General features: G+C 45.5%; 1 protein-coding gene across 1 annotated transcript in view; it reads left to right on the plus strand.

Moving 5' to 3' along the window:
• EPHX2 (epoxide hydrolase 2) overlaps positions 1-15,202 on the plus strand; it is a 65,207-nt gene that overhangs the window by 23,070 nt on the left and 26,935 nt on the right. The window contains 5 exon segments of the mRNA XM_053969362.1: positions 1,554-1,632; positions 9,996-10,030; positions 12,718-12,744; positions 14,922-14,951; positions 14,953-15,008. Coding sequence (XP_053825337.1) covers positions 1,554-1,632; positions 9,996-10,030; positions 12,718-12,744; positions 14,922-14,951; positions 14,953-15,008 — 227 coding nt within the window.

Here is a 15,202-nt window from a genome sequence, read left to right on the forward strand (position 1 = left end):
CCGATCCCATCCCCAAAATCCCATCCCCAAAATCCCGGATTCCTGGGAATTCCCGATCCCATCCCCAAATCCCATTCCCAAAATCCTGGGAATTCCCGATCCCATCCCCGAATCCCGATCCCAAAATCCTGGGAATTCCCGATCCTATCCCCGAATCCCGATCCCAAAATCCCGGGAATTCCCCAAATCCCATCCCGGAATCCCGTATTTCCCGATCCCATCCCCAAATCCCAAACCCACAAAATCCCGGGAATTCCCCAAATCCCGATCCCAAAATCCCGGGAATTCCCCAAATCCCACCCTGGAATCCCGGGAATTCCCAATCCCATCCCCAAATCCTGATCCCAAAATCCCGGGAATTCCCGGAATCCCGACCCCCAAAATCCCGGGAATTCCCCAAATCCCGGGAATTCCCCAAATCCCATCCCGGAATCCTGGGAATTCCCCAAATCCCGCCCCGGAATCCCGGGAATTCCCGATCCCATCTCCAAATCCTGATCCCAAAATCCCGCAATCCCGGCAATTCCCGATCCCATCCCCAAATCCTGACCCCAAAATCCCGGGAATTCCCCAAATCCCCATCCCGGAATCCCGGGAATTCCCCAAATCCCCACCCGGAATCCCGGGAATTCCCCAAATCCCATCCCGGAATCCCGTATTTCCCGATCCCTTTCCCCAAATCCCAACCCCAAAATCCCGGGAATTCCCCAAATCCCGATCCCAAAAATCCCGGGAATTCCCCAAATCCCACCCTGGAATCCCGGAATTCCCAATCCCATCCCCAAATCCTGATCCCAAAATCCCGGGAATTCCCGGAATCCCGACCCAAAATCCCCGGAATTCCCCAAATCCCACCCCGGAATCCTGGGAATTCCCCAAATCCCGCCCCGGAATCCCGGGAATTCCCGATCCCATCTCCAAATCCTGATCCCAAAATCCCGCAATCCCGGCAATTCCCGATCCCATCCCCTAATCCCGATCCCCAAAATCCCGGCAATTCCCGATGCCACCCCCGAATCCCAATCCCAAAATCCCAGGAATTCCCGATCCCCAAAATCCCGTTCCAATCCCGGAATCACGGGAATTCCCGATCCCATCCCCGAATCCTGACCCCAAAATCCCGGAATCCCGGGAATTCCCAATCCCATTCCCAAATCTTAACCCCAAAATCCTGGAATTCCAGGAATTCCTGATCCCAAAATCCCAATCCCAAAATCCCATTCCTGGAATTCCGGCAATTCCCGTTCCCATCCCAAATCCCCATCCCGATCCCGGATTCCTGGGAATTCCCGATCCCATCTCCAAATCCCATTCCCAAAATCCCGGGAATTTCTGATCCCATCCCCAAATCCCGATCCCAAAATCCCGGGAATTCCCGATCCCCAAAATCCCCGATCCCAAAATCCCGCAATCCCGGCAATTCCCGATGCCATCCCCAAATCCTGACCCCAAAATCCCGGGAATTCCCCGAATCCCGATCCCAAAATCCCGGGAATTCCCCCAATCCCACCCCGGAATCCCGGGAATTCCCGCTGTTCCCATTCCCGCTGCAGCTGCCGGCGCTGGCCGGGGCCGGGTTCCGCGTCATCGCCCTCGACATGAAAGGGTTCGGGGACTCCTCGGCACCGCCCGGTGAGAGACGGGAACGAGATCGGGAATGCCGGGAATTCCGGGAATTCTGGGAATTGCGGGAACTGCGGGAACTGTGGGGTGGGAAATCTGGGAATTGGGAAATCTGGGAATTCTATGAATTCTGGAAATTGTGGGGAGGGATCGGGATTTTGAGTCTTCGGCATCGCCCGGTGAGAGACGGGAACGACGGGAATTCCAGGAATTCCAGGGTGGGAATTGTGGGAATTGTGGGAATTCCAGGAATGGCGGGGTGGGATTTGGGAAATCTGGGAATTCTGGGATTGGAATTCTGAGAATTCCGGGATGAGGTGAAAGGGTTCGGGGAGTCCTCGGCACCGCCCGGTGAGAGACGGGAACGAGATCGGGAATTACGGGAATTGCGGGAATTCCGGGAATTCCGGGAATTGTGGGAATTGCGGGACGGGAAATCTGGGAAATCTGGGAATTCTGGGATTAGGATTGGGATTCTGAGAATTCCAGGGTGAGATCAAAGGGTTCGGGGAGTCCTCGGCACCGCCCGGTGAGAGACGGGAACGACGGGAATTGCGGGAATTCCAGGGTGGGAATTGTGGGAATTGTGGGAATTGTGGGAATTCCAGGTTGGAATTGTGGGGATTGTGGGAATTGCGGGGTGGGAATTGTGGGAATTCTGGGAATTGTGGGAATTCCAGGGTGGGAATTGTGGGAATTGTGGGAATTGCGGGGTGGGAAATCCGGGAATTCTGGGATTGGGATTCTGAGAATTCCAGGGTGAGATCAAAGGGTTTGGAGAGTCCTCGGCACCGCCCGGTGAGAGACGGACGGGAATTCCAGGAATTGCGGGAATTGGGGAATTGCGGGAATTCTGGGAATTGCGGGGTGGGAATTGGGAAATCTGGGAATTCTGGGAATTCTGGGAATTGTGGGGAGGGATCGGGATTTTGAGTCTTCGGCACCTCCCGGTGTGAGAGACGGAACGCCGGGAATTCTGGGAATTGTGGGAATTGCGGGGTGGGATTTGGGAAATCTGGGAATTCTGGGATGGGGTCGGGATTTTGGGATGGGGTGGGGAATTCTGGGAATTCCGGGGATGGGAACAGGATTTGGAGATGGGGTTGAGATTTTGGAACGGGATTTCGGGAATTCCGGGATGGGGAAGGGAATTCTGGGATGGGAATGTTGGGATGGGAATTGCGGGATGGGAATTCCAGGATGGGGTCGGAATTCTGGGATGAGCCGGGAATTCCCGGATGGGATCGGGATTTTGGGGATGGGAACGGGAATTGCCGGATGGGAATTCCGGGATGGGATTGGGAATTTCGGGATGGGGTCGGGATTTCGGAAATTCCGGGATGGGGTTGGGATTCTGGGATGGGATTGGGAATTCCAGGAATTCTGGGAGTTCTGGGGTGGAAATTCCAGGAATTACAGTGTCAGGAAATCTGGGATGGGGTCAGGAATTCCAGGAATTCTGGGAGTTCTGGAATGGGAATTCTGGGATGGGATCAAAATTCTGGGATGAGAATTTTGGGATGGGAATTTTGGGATGGGAATTTTGGGATGGGAGGGGATTACAGGAATTCCTGGAATTTTGGGATGGGACGGGGATTTTGGGATGGGGTCAGGAAATCTGGGAATTCTGGGATGGGGTCGGGATTTGGGGAATTCCGGGATGGGGTCGGGATTCTGGGATGGGATTGGGATTTCGGGAATTCCAGGATGGAATTGGGAATTCTGGGAGGGGAATTCCAGGATGGGATTCTGGGATGGGATTGGGATTTTGGGAATTCCGGGACGGGATTGGGGAATTTCGGGGTGGGAATTCTGGGATGAGAATTCTGGGATTTTGGGAATTCTGGGATGGGATTGGGAATTTGGGAAATTTTGGGAATTCTGGGAATTCCAGGAATTCTGGGAATTGCAGGATGGGGAATTGTGGGATGGGAACGGGAATTCCGGGATGGGAATTTTGGGATGGGATGAGGATTTCGGGGAAAACCGGGATGGGAGAGGGATTTTGGGATGAAATCAGAATTCCGGGATGGGATTGGGAATTCCGGGAATTCCGGGATTTTGGGATGGGAATTCTGGGCTAGGATTGGGATTTTGGGAATTCCGGGATGGGATTTTGTGATGGGAATTCTGAGATGGGGTCGGGATTTTGGGATGGGAATTCCGGGATGGGATTTTGAGATGGGAATTCCAGAGATGGGGTCGGGATTTTGGGAATTCCGGGATGGGATTTTGGGATGGGATGAGGATTTCGGGAACTCTGGGATGGGAGAGGGATTTTGGGATGAAATCAGAATTCTGGGAATGAGGTCGGGAATTCCGGGAATTCCGGAAGGGAGTTGGGAATTCCGGGATGGGAATTCTGGGATGGGAATTCTGGGATGGGGTCGGGATTTTGGGAATTCTGGGATAGGAATTCTGGGATGGTGTCGGGATTTTGGGAATTTCGGGATGGGATTTTGGGATGGGAATTCCGGGATGGGGTTGGGATTTTGGGAATTCCGGGATGGGATTTTGAGATGGGAATTCTGGGATGGGGTCGGGACTTTGGGAATTCCGGGATGGGATTTTGAGATGGGAATTCTGGGATGGGGTCGGGATTTTGGGATGGGATTGGGAATTCCAGGAATTCTGGGATGGGGTCAGGATTTTGGGAATTCTGGGATGGGATTTTGGGATGGGAATTCCGGGATGGGATTTTGAGATGGGAATTCTGGGATGGGGTCGGGACTTTGGGAATTCCGGGATGGGATTTTGAGATGGGAATTCTGGGACGGAACGGGATTTTGGGAATACCGTGATGGGATCGGGAATTCCAGGATGGGATTGGGAATTCCGGGATGGGAATTCTGGGATGGGGTTGGAATTTTGGGAATTCCGGGATGGGATTGGGGAATTTCGGGATGGGAATTCTGGGATGGGAATTTTGGGATAGGATTGGGATTTTGGGAATTCCAGGATGGGGATGGGATTTTGGAGATGGGACTGGGAATTCTGGGATTTTGGGAATTCTGGGATGGGGTCGGGATTTCGGGAATTCTGGGATGGGATTTTGGGATGGGATTGGGATTTTGGGAATTCTGGCATGGGATTTTGGGATGGGAATTCTGGGATGGGAATTCTGGGATGGGGTTGGAATTTTGGGAATTCCGGGATGGGATTGGGGAATTTCGGGATGGGAATTCTGGGATGGGAATTTTGGGATGGGATTGGGATTTTGGGAATTCTGGCATGGGATTTTGGGATGGGAATTCTGGGATGGGAATTCTGGGATGATGTCAGGATTTTGGGAATTCTGGGATGTGAATTCTGGGATGGGATGGGAATTCCGGGAATTCTGGGAATTGCAGGATGGGGAATTCTGGGATGGGAATTTTGGGATGGGATGAGGATTTCGGGAACTCTGGGATGGGAGAGGGATTTTGGGATGAAATCAGAATTCTGGGAATGAGGTCGGGAATTCCGGGAATTCCGGAAGGGAGTTGGGAATTCCGGGATGGGAATTCTGGGATGGGAATTCTGGGATGGGGTCGGGATTTTGGGAATTCTGGATGGGAATTCTGGGATGGGGTCAGGATTTTGGGAATTCCGGGATGGGAATTCTGGGATGGGAATTCTGGGATGGTGTCGGGATTTTGGGAATTCGGGGATGGGAATTCTGGGATGGGATTGGGATTTTGGGAATTCCGGGATGGGATTCTGGAATGGGAATTCTGGGATGGGATTGGGATTTGGGGAATTCTGGGATGGGATTTTGGGATGGGAATTCTGGGATGGGGTCGGGATTTTTGGGAATTCCGGGATGGGATTGGGATTTTGGGATGGGGTCGGGATTTGGGGAATTCCGGGATGGGATTTTGGGATGGGAATTCTGGGATGGGATCAGGATTTTGGGAATTCCGGGATGGGATTTTGAGATGGGAATTCTGGGATGGGAACGGGATTTTGGGAATTCCGGGATGGGATTTTGAGATGGGAATTCTGGGATGGGATTGGGATTTTGGGAATTCTGGGATGGGATTTTGGGATGGGAATTCTGGGATGGGATCGGGATTTTGGGAATTCCGGGATGGGATTTTGGGATGGGAATTCTGGGATGGGATCGGGATTTTGGGGAATTCCGGGATGGGAATTCCGGGATGGGGATGGGATTTTGGGAATTCCGGGATGGGAATTCCGGGATGGGATTGGGATTTTGGGAATTCTGGGTTCGGGGAGTCCTCGGTGCCGCCCGGTGAGAGAGGGGAAAAAATAACGGGAAAAAAAAAATTGGGAATCAGAAACGGGGAAAAAAATGGGAGGAATGATGGAGAAAGAGAACAGGGAAAAAATGGGAAAAAAATGGGAAAAAAGTTATGGGAAAAAAAATGGGAAAAAAAATGGGAAAAAAAATGGGAAAAAAAAGGAATGGGAAAAAAATGAATGGGAAAAAATTGGGAAAAAACTTAAATGGGAAAAAATGGGAAAAAAAATTAAATGGGAAAAAATGGGAAAAAATTAAATGGGAAAAAAAGGGGGGGAAAATGGGAAAAAATTAATGGGAAAAAAATAAATGGGAAAAAATGGGAAAAAATTAAATGGGAAAAATGGGAAAAAATTAAATTGGAAAACATGAGTGGGGAAAATGACAGGGAAAAAATTAATGGGAAAATTGGGAAAAAATTAAATGGGAAAAAATTAAAGGGAAAAAATTGGGAAAAAAATAATTGGAAAAAATTAAATGGGAAAAAAAAAGAATGGGAAAAATGGGGAAAAATTAAATGGGGAAAAATGGGAAAAAATTAAATGGGAAAAAAATTGGGAAAAAATTAAATGGGGGAAAAATGGGAAAAAATGGGAAAAAATTAAATGGGAAAAAAAATAATGGGGGAGAAAAAGGGAAAAATTAAATGGGGAAAAAATTAAATGGGGAAAAAGTGGGAAAAAATTTAACGGGAAAAAATTAAATGAGAAAAAATGGGGGGAAAATGGGAAAAAATGAATGGGGAAAAAATAAATGGGAAAAAAATAAATGGGAAAAAATTAAATGGGAAAAAATGGGAAAAATTAAATGGGGAAAAATGGGAAAAAATTAAATGGAAAAAATGGGAAAAAATTAAGTGGAAAATATGGGAAAAACTTAAATGGGAAAAACTTAAATGGAAAAAAAAGGGGAGAAAATGGGAAAAATGAATGGGAAAAAATAAATGGGAAAAAATGGGAAAAAAATTAAATGGGAAAAATGGGAAAAAATTAAATTGGAAAAGATGAGTGGGGAAAAAAAAGGGAAAAATTAAATGGGAAAAAAAAGGGAAAATATGATTGGGAAAAAATTAAATGGAGAAAAATGGGGAAAAATGGGAAAAATTAAATGGGAAAAAAAAAGGAATGGGAAAAAAAATGAATGGGAAAAAAATGGGAAAAAAAATTAAATGGGAAAAAATGGGAAAAAAATTAAATGGGAAAAAAAGGGGGGAAAATGGGAAAAAATGAATGGGAAAAAATGAATGGGAAAAAATAAATGGAAAAAATAAATGGGAAAAATGGGAAAAAAATAAATGGGAAAAAAAAGGAAAAAAATTAAATGGGAAAAAAATTAATGGGGAAAAAAAAAGAAAATAATTGAATGGGGAAAAAAAAGGGAAAAAAATTAAATGGGAAAAAAATTAAATGGGGAAAAATGGGGAAAAAATAATGGGAAAAAATGGGAAAAAATTAAATGGGAAAAAAATGGGAAAAAAATTAAATGGGAAAAAATGGGAAAAATTAAATGGGAAAAATGGGAAAAAATTAAATGGGGAAAAAAAGGGGGGAAAATGGGAAAAAAATGAATGGGAAAAAATAAATGGGAAAAAATTAAATGGGAAAAATGGGAAAAATTAAATGGGAAAAAAATGGGAAAAAAATAAATGGGAAAAAAATGGGAAAAAATTAAATGGGAAAAAAAAGGAATGGGAAAAAAATGAATGGGAAAAAATTGGGAAAAAACTTAAATGGGAAAAAAATGGGAAAAAAAATTAAATGGGAAAAAAAGGGGGGGAATGGGAAAAAATGAATGGGAAAAAAATAAATGGGAAAAAATGGGAAAAAATTAAGTGGGAAAAAAAAAAGGAAAAATTAAATGGGGGAAAAAATGGGAAAAAAATGGGAAAAAATTAAATGGGGAAAAAATGGGGAAAAATTAATGGGAAAAAATGGGGAAAATGGGAAAAAATTAAATGGGAAAAAAAATAATGGGGGAGAAAAAGGGAAAAATTAAATGGGGAAAAAATTAAATGGAAAAAATGTGGGAAAAAATTTAACGGGAAAAAATTAAATGAGAAAAAATGGGAAAAAATTAAATTGGAAAAGATGAGTGGGGAAAAAAAAGGGAAAAATTAAATGGGAAAAAAAAGGGAAAAAATGAATGGGAAAAAATTAAATGGGGAAAAATGGGAAATAATTAAATGGGAAAAATGGGAAAAAATTAAACGGGATAAAAATGGGAAAAATGAACGGGAAAAATGGGAAAAATGGGAAAAATTAAATGGGATAAAAATGGGAAAAATGAATGGGAAAAATGGGAAAAAATTGGGAAAAAATGAATGGGAAAAATTAAATGGGAAAAATGGGGGGAAAATTGGAAAAAAATGGGGAAAAAATGGAGAAAAAAAGGGAAAGAATTAAATGGGAAAAATTCAACGGGGAAAAAAAGGGGGAAAATAATGGGAAAAAAGGAATGGGAAAAAGTAAATGGGAAAATAAATTAAAAAAAAATTGGGAAAAATTGGGAAAAAATTAAATGGGAAAAAAATGAATGGCAAAAAAAATTAAATGGGAAAAAATGAATGGGAAAAAATGGGGAAAAATGAATGGGAAAAAATTAAATGGGAAAATTGGGAAAAAATTGGAAAAAATGGGGAAAAGATGGAGAAAAAATGAGAAAAAATTAAATAGGAAAAAATGAATGGGGAAAAAATGAATGGGAAAAATGGGAAAAAAATGAATGTGGAAAAAATGAATGGAAAAATACGAATGAGAAAAAATAGGAAAAAACGAATGAGGAAAAAATGGGAAAAAATTAAATTTGCAAAAAATTGGGAAAAAAATAATGGGGAAAAAAATGAATGGGGAAAAATGGGAAAAAATAAATGGGAAAAAATGGGGGGAAATGGGAAAAAATGAATGGGAAAAAATGGGGAAAAATGGGAAAAATGGGAAAAAATAAATGGGAAAAAATGGGGGGAAATGGGGAAAAATGAATGGGAAAAATGGGGAAAAAATGGGAAAAAATGAATGGGAAAAAATTAAATGGGAAAAATGGGGAAAAAATTGGAAAAAATGGGGAAAAATTAAATGGGAAAAATTAAATGGGGAAAAAATGAATGGGAAAAATGGGAAATAATGAAATGGGAAAAGTGGAAAACCTTAAATGGGATAAAAATGGGAAAGAATGAGTGGGAAAAAATGGGGAAAAAATTAAATGGGGGAAAATTAATGGGGAAAAAATGGGAAAAAATTAAACGGGATAAAAATGGGAAAAAATGAATGGGAAAAAATTAAATGGGAAAAAATGGGGGAAAATGGAGAAAAAATGGGAAAGAATTAAATGGGAAAAAATCAACAGGGAAAAAATGGGGGGAAAATAATGGGAAAAAGGAGTGGGAAAAAAATGGGGAAATGGGAAAAAATTAAATTGGAAAAGATGAGTGGGGAAAAAATGGGGAAAATTGAGGAAAAAATGAATGGGAAAAATTAAATGGGGAAAAAATGAATGGGAAAAATTGGGGAAAAAATAATGGGGAAAAATGGGAGAAATTTAAATGGGAAAAAACGAATGGGAAAAAATTAAATGGGAAAAAAATTGGCAAAAAATTAAATGGGTGAAAAAATGAATGGGAAAAAAAGGGGGGAAATGGGGAAAAAATGGGAAAAAATTAAATGGGGAAGGAAAATGGGAAAAAAAATTAAATGGAAAAAAATGGGGACAAATGAATGGGAAAAAAATGAGTGGGAAAAATTAAATGGGAAAAATTGGGAAAAAAAATGGGAAAATGGGAAAAAATGGGGAAAAATTAAATGGGAAAAATTAAATGGGGGGAAAATAATGGGAAAAAAGGAATGGGAAAAAAATAAATGGGAAAAAATTTGAAAAAAAAATTTGGGAAAAGTTGGGAAAAAATGAAATGGGAAAAAAATGAGTGGGAAAAAATGGGGAAAAATGAATGGGAAAAATTAAATGTGAAAAATTGGGAAAAAATTGGGAAAAATGGGGAAGAAATGGGAAACAATTAAATGGGAAAAAATTCAATGGTGGAAAAAAAGGGGGAAAATGGGGAAAATTGGGGGGAAACATGGGGAAAAATGGGGAAATGGGGCGGGTGGAGCAAGAAGGTTCCGGAATTTTCCCCCAGACATCGCGGAGTATTCCCAGGAGCGGATCTGCCAGGTGAGGGATCCCGGGGATCCCGCGGATCCCGCGGCTCCAGGGCCCCATCCCGGCCCGATCTGGTCCCAGTGATCCCGATGGGATCTGATCCTGATCCCAGGGATCTCAGGGATCCGAATGGGATCTGGTCCCTGGGATACCAATGGGATCTGATCCCAGTGATCCCAGTGATCCTGACGGGATCTGATCCCGATCCCAGCAATCCTGACGGGATCTGATCCTGATGACCCCAATGATCCCAATGGGATCTGATCCCAATGGTCCCAATGGGATCTGATCCCCATGATCCCAGTGATCCCGATGGGAACTGATCCCCATGATCCCAATGATCCCGATGGGATCTGATCCCAATGATCCTGACAGGATTCGATCCTGATCCCAATGGTCCTGGTGGGATCTGATCCCGATCCCGCTGATCCCAACGGGATCTGATCCCAGTGATCCTGACAGGATCTGATCCTGATCCCAGCGATCCCGATGGGATCTGATCCCGGTGACCCCAATGATCCCGATGGGATCTGATCCCAGTGATCCCAATGGGATCTGATTCTGATCTCAATTACCCCAATGGGATCTGATCCCGCTCCCAGTGATCCCGGTGGGATCTGATCCCAGTGATCCAAACAATCCCAATCCCACCTCCCCCAATGGGATCTGATCCCAGTGATCCCAATGATCCCAATGATCCCGACCAGATCTGATTCTGATCCCAATGATCCCGGTGGGATCTGATCCCCATGACCCCAATCCCACTGATCCCAAGGGGAACTGATCCCGATCCCAGCGATCCCAATGGGATCTGATCCCCATGATCCAAATGATCCCGATGGGATCTGATCCCACGGATCACAATCCCAATGATCCTGATGGAATCTGATTCCAGTGATCCTGACAGGATCCGATCCTGATCCCAATGGTCCCGGTGGGATCTGATCCCGATCTCGCTGATCCCGACGGGATCCGATCCCAGTGATCCCAGTGATCCCAATGATCCCAATGGGATCTGATCCCGGTGCTCCCACTGATCCCAATCCCCTGATCCAGTCCCAGTGATCCGGGTCCCAACGGGATCTGATCCTGATTCCCATGATCCTGATCCTGATCTGATCCCAGTGATCCTGACGGGATCTGATCCAATGATCCCACTGATCCCGATTCCCATGATCCTGATCTGATCCCGGTGATCCTGATCCCACTGATCCCGATGGGATCTGATCCCGACCCCCCTGATCTGATCCCAGTGATCCCACGGATCCTGATGGGATCCGATCCCAATAATCCCGAGGATCCCGACGGGATCTGCTCCTGATCCCACTGACCCCGATCCCAATCTGATTCCAATCCCCGTGACCCCGCTGATCCCAAGGGGATCTGATCCCGATCCCGCTGATCCCGATCCCATCGATCCCGACCCTGCTGATCCCAATTGCCATCGATCCCGCTGATCCCAATCCCAATCTGATCCTGAATCCGGTCACACCCATCCTGATCCCGCTGATCCCGATCCCGATCCCGCTGATCCCGATCCCGATCCCGCTGATCCCAATCCCATCGATCCCACTGATCCCAATCCCATCGATCCCGACCCTGCTGATCCCAATTCCCATCGATCCCGCTGATCCCGATCCCAATCTGATCCTGATTCCGGTCCCACCCATCCCGATCCCGCTGATCCCGCTGATCCCGATCCCAATCTGATCCCAATCCTTGTGATCCCACTGATCCCGAGGGAATCTGATCCCGATCCCGCTGATCCCAATCCCGATCCCACCCATCCCGATCCCGCTGATCCCGCTGATCCCGATCCCAATATGATCCCAATCCCTGTGATCCCACTGATCCTGAGGGAATCTGATCCCCACCCCGCTGATCCCAATTCCCATGATCCCGCTGATCCCGATCCCGCTGATCCCGCTGATCCCGATCCCGCTGATCCCGCTGATCCCGATCCCGCTGATCCCATTCCCATCGATCCCGCTGATCCCAATCCCAATCTGATCCTGATTCCAGTCCCACCCATCCCGATCCCGCTGATCCCGCTGATCCCAATCTGATCCCAATCCCCGTGACCCCACTGATCCCGAGGGAATCTGATCCCGACCCCGCTGATCCCAATCCCGATCCCGCTGATCCCGATCCCGATCCCGCTGATCCCGAGGGAATCTGATCCCGATCCCGCTGATCCCAATCCCGATCCCACCCATCCTGATCCCGCTGATCCCGCTGATCCCGATCCCAATCTGATCCCAATCCCCGTGACCCCGCTGATCCCAAGGGGATCTGATCCCGATCCTGCTGATCCCGATCCCATCGATCCCGCTGATCCCAATCCCAATCTGATCCTGATTCCGGTCCCACCCATCCCGATCCCGCTGATCCCGCTGATCCCAATCTGACCCCAATCCCTGTAATCCCACTGATCCCGAGGGAATCTGATCCCGATCCCGCTGATCCCAATTCCCATGATCCCGCTGATCCCGATCCCGCTGATCCCGAGGTAATCTGATCCCGATCCCGCTGATCCCAATTCCCATGATCCCGCTGATCCCGATCCCCGCTGATCCCGAGGGAATCTGATCCCGATCCCGCTGATCCCAATTCCCATGATCCCGCTGATCCCGATCCCGCTGATCCCGCTGATCCGAGGGAATCTGATCCCGATCCCACTGATCCCGTTCTGTTCCCAGGATTTCATCACTTTCCTGGATAAACTGGTGAGGATTTGGGATTTGGGGTTGTTGGGATTTGGGGTTGTTGGGATTTGGGATTTTTGGAATTCGGGGTTTTGGGGTTGGGGTTTTGGGGTTGGGGGATTTGGGATTTGGAGATTTTGGGATTTGGAGATTTTGGGATTTGGGGTTTTTGGGGTTTGGGGTTTGGGATTTGGGGTTTTTGGGGATTTTGGGGTTTGGAATTTTTGGGATTTTGTGTTTCTTTGGCATTTGGGGTTTGGGATTTTTGGGGTTTATGATTTTTGGGATTTGGGGTTGGGGATTTTCGAGATTTGGGTTTTGGGATTTTTGGGATTTTGGGGATTTTTGGGATTTTGGGGGGTTTAAGGTTTGGGATTTTTTGGGGATTTTTAGGGATTTTTTGGGATTTTTTGGATTTGAGGTTTGGGATTTTGTGGATTTGGGGGATTTTGGGATTTTTGGGGTTGTGGTTTGTGATTTGGGGAATGTTTCGGATTTGAGGTTTGGGATTTTGGGGATTCTGGCAATTTTTGTGGATTTTGAGGATTTTTGGGAATTTGGGTATTAAAAGTTTGGAATTTTGAGGATTTTGGGGATTTGGGGGATTTTGGGGATTTTTGGGGATTTTTGGGGATTTGGGGATTTTGGGGATTTGGGGGATTTTTGGGGATTTTTGGGGATTTTTGGGGATTTGGGGATTTTGGGGATTTGAGGTTTGGGATTTTGAGGATTTTGGGGATTTTGGGGATTTTGGGGATTTTTGGGGATTTCTGGGATTTTGGGGGTTTGAGGTTTGGGATTTTGAGGATTTTGGGGACTTTGGGGATATTTGGGATTCTTGGGATTAGAGGTTTGGGATTTGGGGATTTGGGGGATTTTGGGATTTTTGGGGATCTGAGGTTTGGGATTTTGGGGATTTCTGGGATTTTGGGGGTTTGAGGTTTGGGATTTTGTGGATTTGGGGGATTTTGGGGATTTTTGGGGATTTTGGGGATTCGACATTTGGGATTTGGGGATTTGGGGGATTTTGGGGATTTTTGGGGATCTGAGGTTTGGGATTTTTTGTATTTTTGGTATTTTTAGGGATTTTGGGGGACTTTTGGGGATTTTTGGGGATATTGGGGATCTGAGGTTTGGGATTTGGGGATTTTTTGTATTTTTGGGGATTTGACATTTGGGATTTGGGGATTTTGGGGTTTTTTTTGTGGTTTTGGGATCTGAGGTTTGGGATTTGGGGATTTTTTGTATTTTTGGTGATTTGAGGTTTGGGATTTTTTGGATTTTGGGGATTTTTGGGATTAGAGGTTTGGGATTTGGGGATTTTTTTGTATTTTTGGGGAATTGAGGTTTGGGATTTGGGGATTTCTGGGATTTTGGGGGTTTGAGGTTTGGGATTTTTTGGGATTTTTGGGATTTGAGGCTTGGGATTTTGTGGATTTGGGGGATTTTTGGGATGTTGGGGATTTTGGGGATTCGACATTTGGGATTTGGGGATTTGGGGGATTTTGGGGATTTTTGGGGATCTGAGGTTTGGGATTTTTTGTATTTTTGGTATTTTTAGGGATTTTGGGGACTTTTGGGGATTTTTGGGGATATTGGGGATCTGAGGTTTGGGATTTGGGGATTTTTTGGTATTTTTGGGGATTTGACATTTGGGATTTGGGGATTTTGGGGTTTTTTTGTGGTTTTGGGATCTGAGGTTTGGGATTTGGGGATTTTTTGTATTTTTGGTGATTTGAGGTTTGGGATTATTTGGATTTTGGGGATTTTTGGGATTAGAGGTTTGGGATTTGGGGATTTTTTTGTATTTTTGGGGAATTGAGGTTTGGGATTTGGGGATTTCTGGGATTTTGGGGGTTTGAGGTTTGGGATTTTTTGGGATTTTTGGGATTTGAGGCTTGGGATTTTGTGGATTTGGGGGATTTTTAGGGATGTTGGGGATTTTGGGGATTTTGGGGATTTTTGGGGATCTGAGGTTTGGGATTTGGGGTTTTTTGGTATTTTTGGGGATCTGAGGTTTGGGATTTGGGGGACTTTGGGGTTTTTTGGTATTTTTGGGGATCTGAGGTTTGGGATTTGGGGGATTTGGGTTTTTTTTTGTATTTTTGGGGATTTGAGCTTTGGGATTTGGGGGATTTTGGGGATTTTTGGGGTTGGGGTCCCTCCCTCTCCACGGGGTTTCCGTCCCCTCCCCGCAGGGGCTCTCGCAGGTCGTTCTGATTGGCCACGGACTGGGGCGGGGCCATGGCCTGGAACGTGGCTCTGTTCTACCCCGAGCGGCTCCGGTGAGGCCAGAACCCCAAAAACCACCAAAATCCCATTAAAAAAAAACCCAAATTAATGAAAAACCCATTAAAGAAAAACCCAAATTAATGAAAAACCCATTAAAGAAAACCCCAAATTAATGAAAATCCCATTAAAAAAAAAAAAGCCACAAAAATCTCATTAATAGAAACCCAAAATCAATGAAAATCCCATT

Source organism: Vidua macroura, unplaced genomic scaffold, assembly GCF_024509145.1.
Source record: "Vidua macroura isolate BioBank_ID:100142 unplaced genomic scaffold, ASM2450914v1 whyUn_scaffold_188, whole genome shotgun sequence".
Taxonomy (NCBI): domain Eukaryota; kingdom Metazoa; phylum Chordata; class Aves; order Passeriformes; family Viduidae; genus Vidua; species Vidua macroura.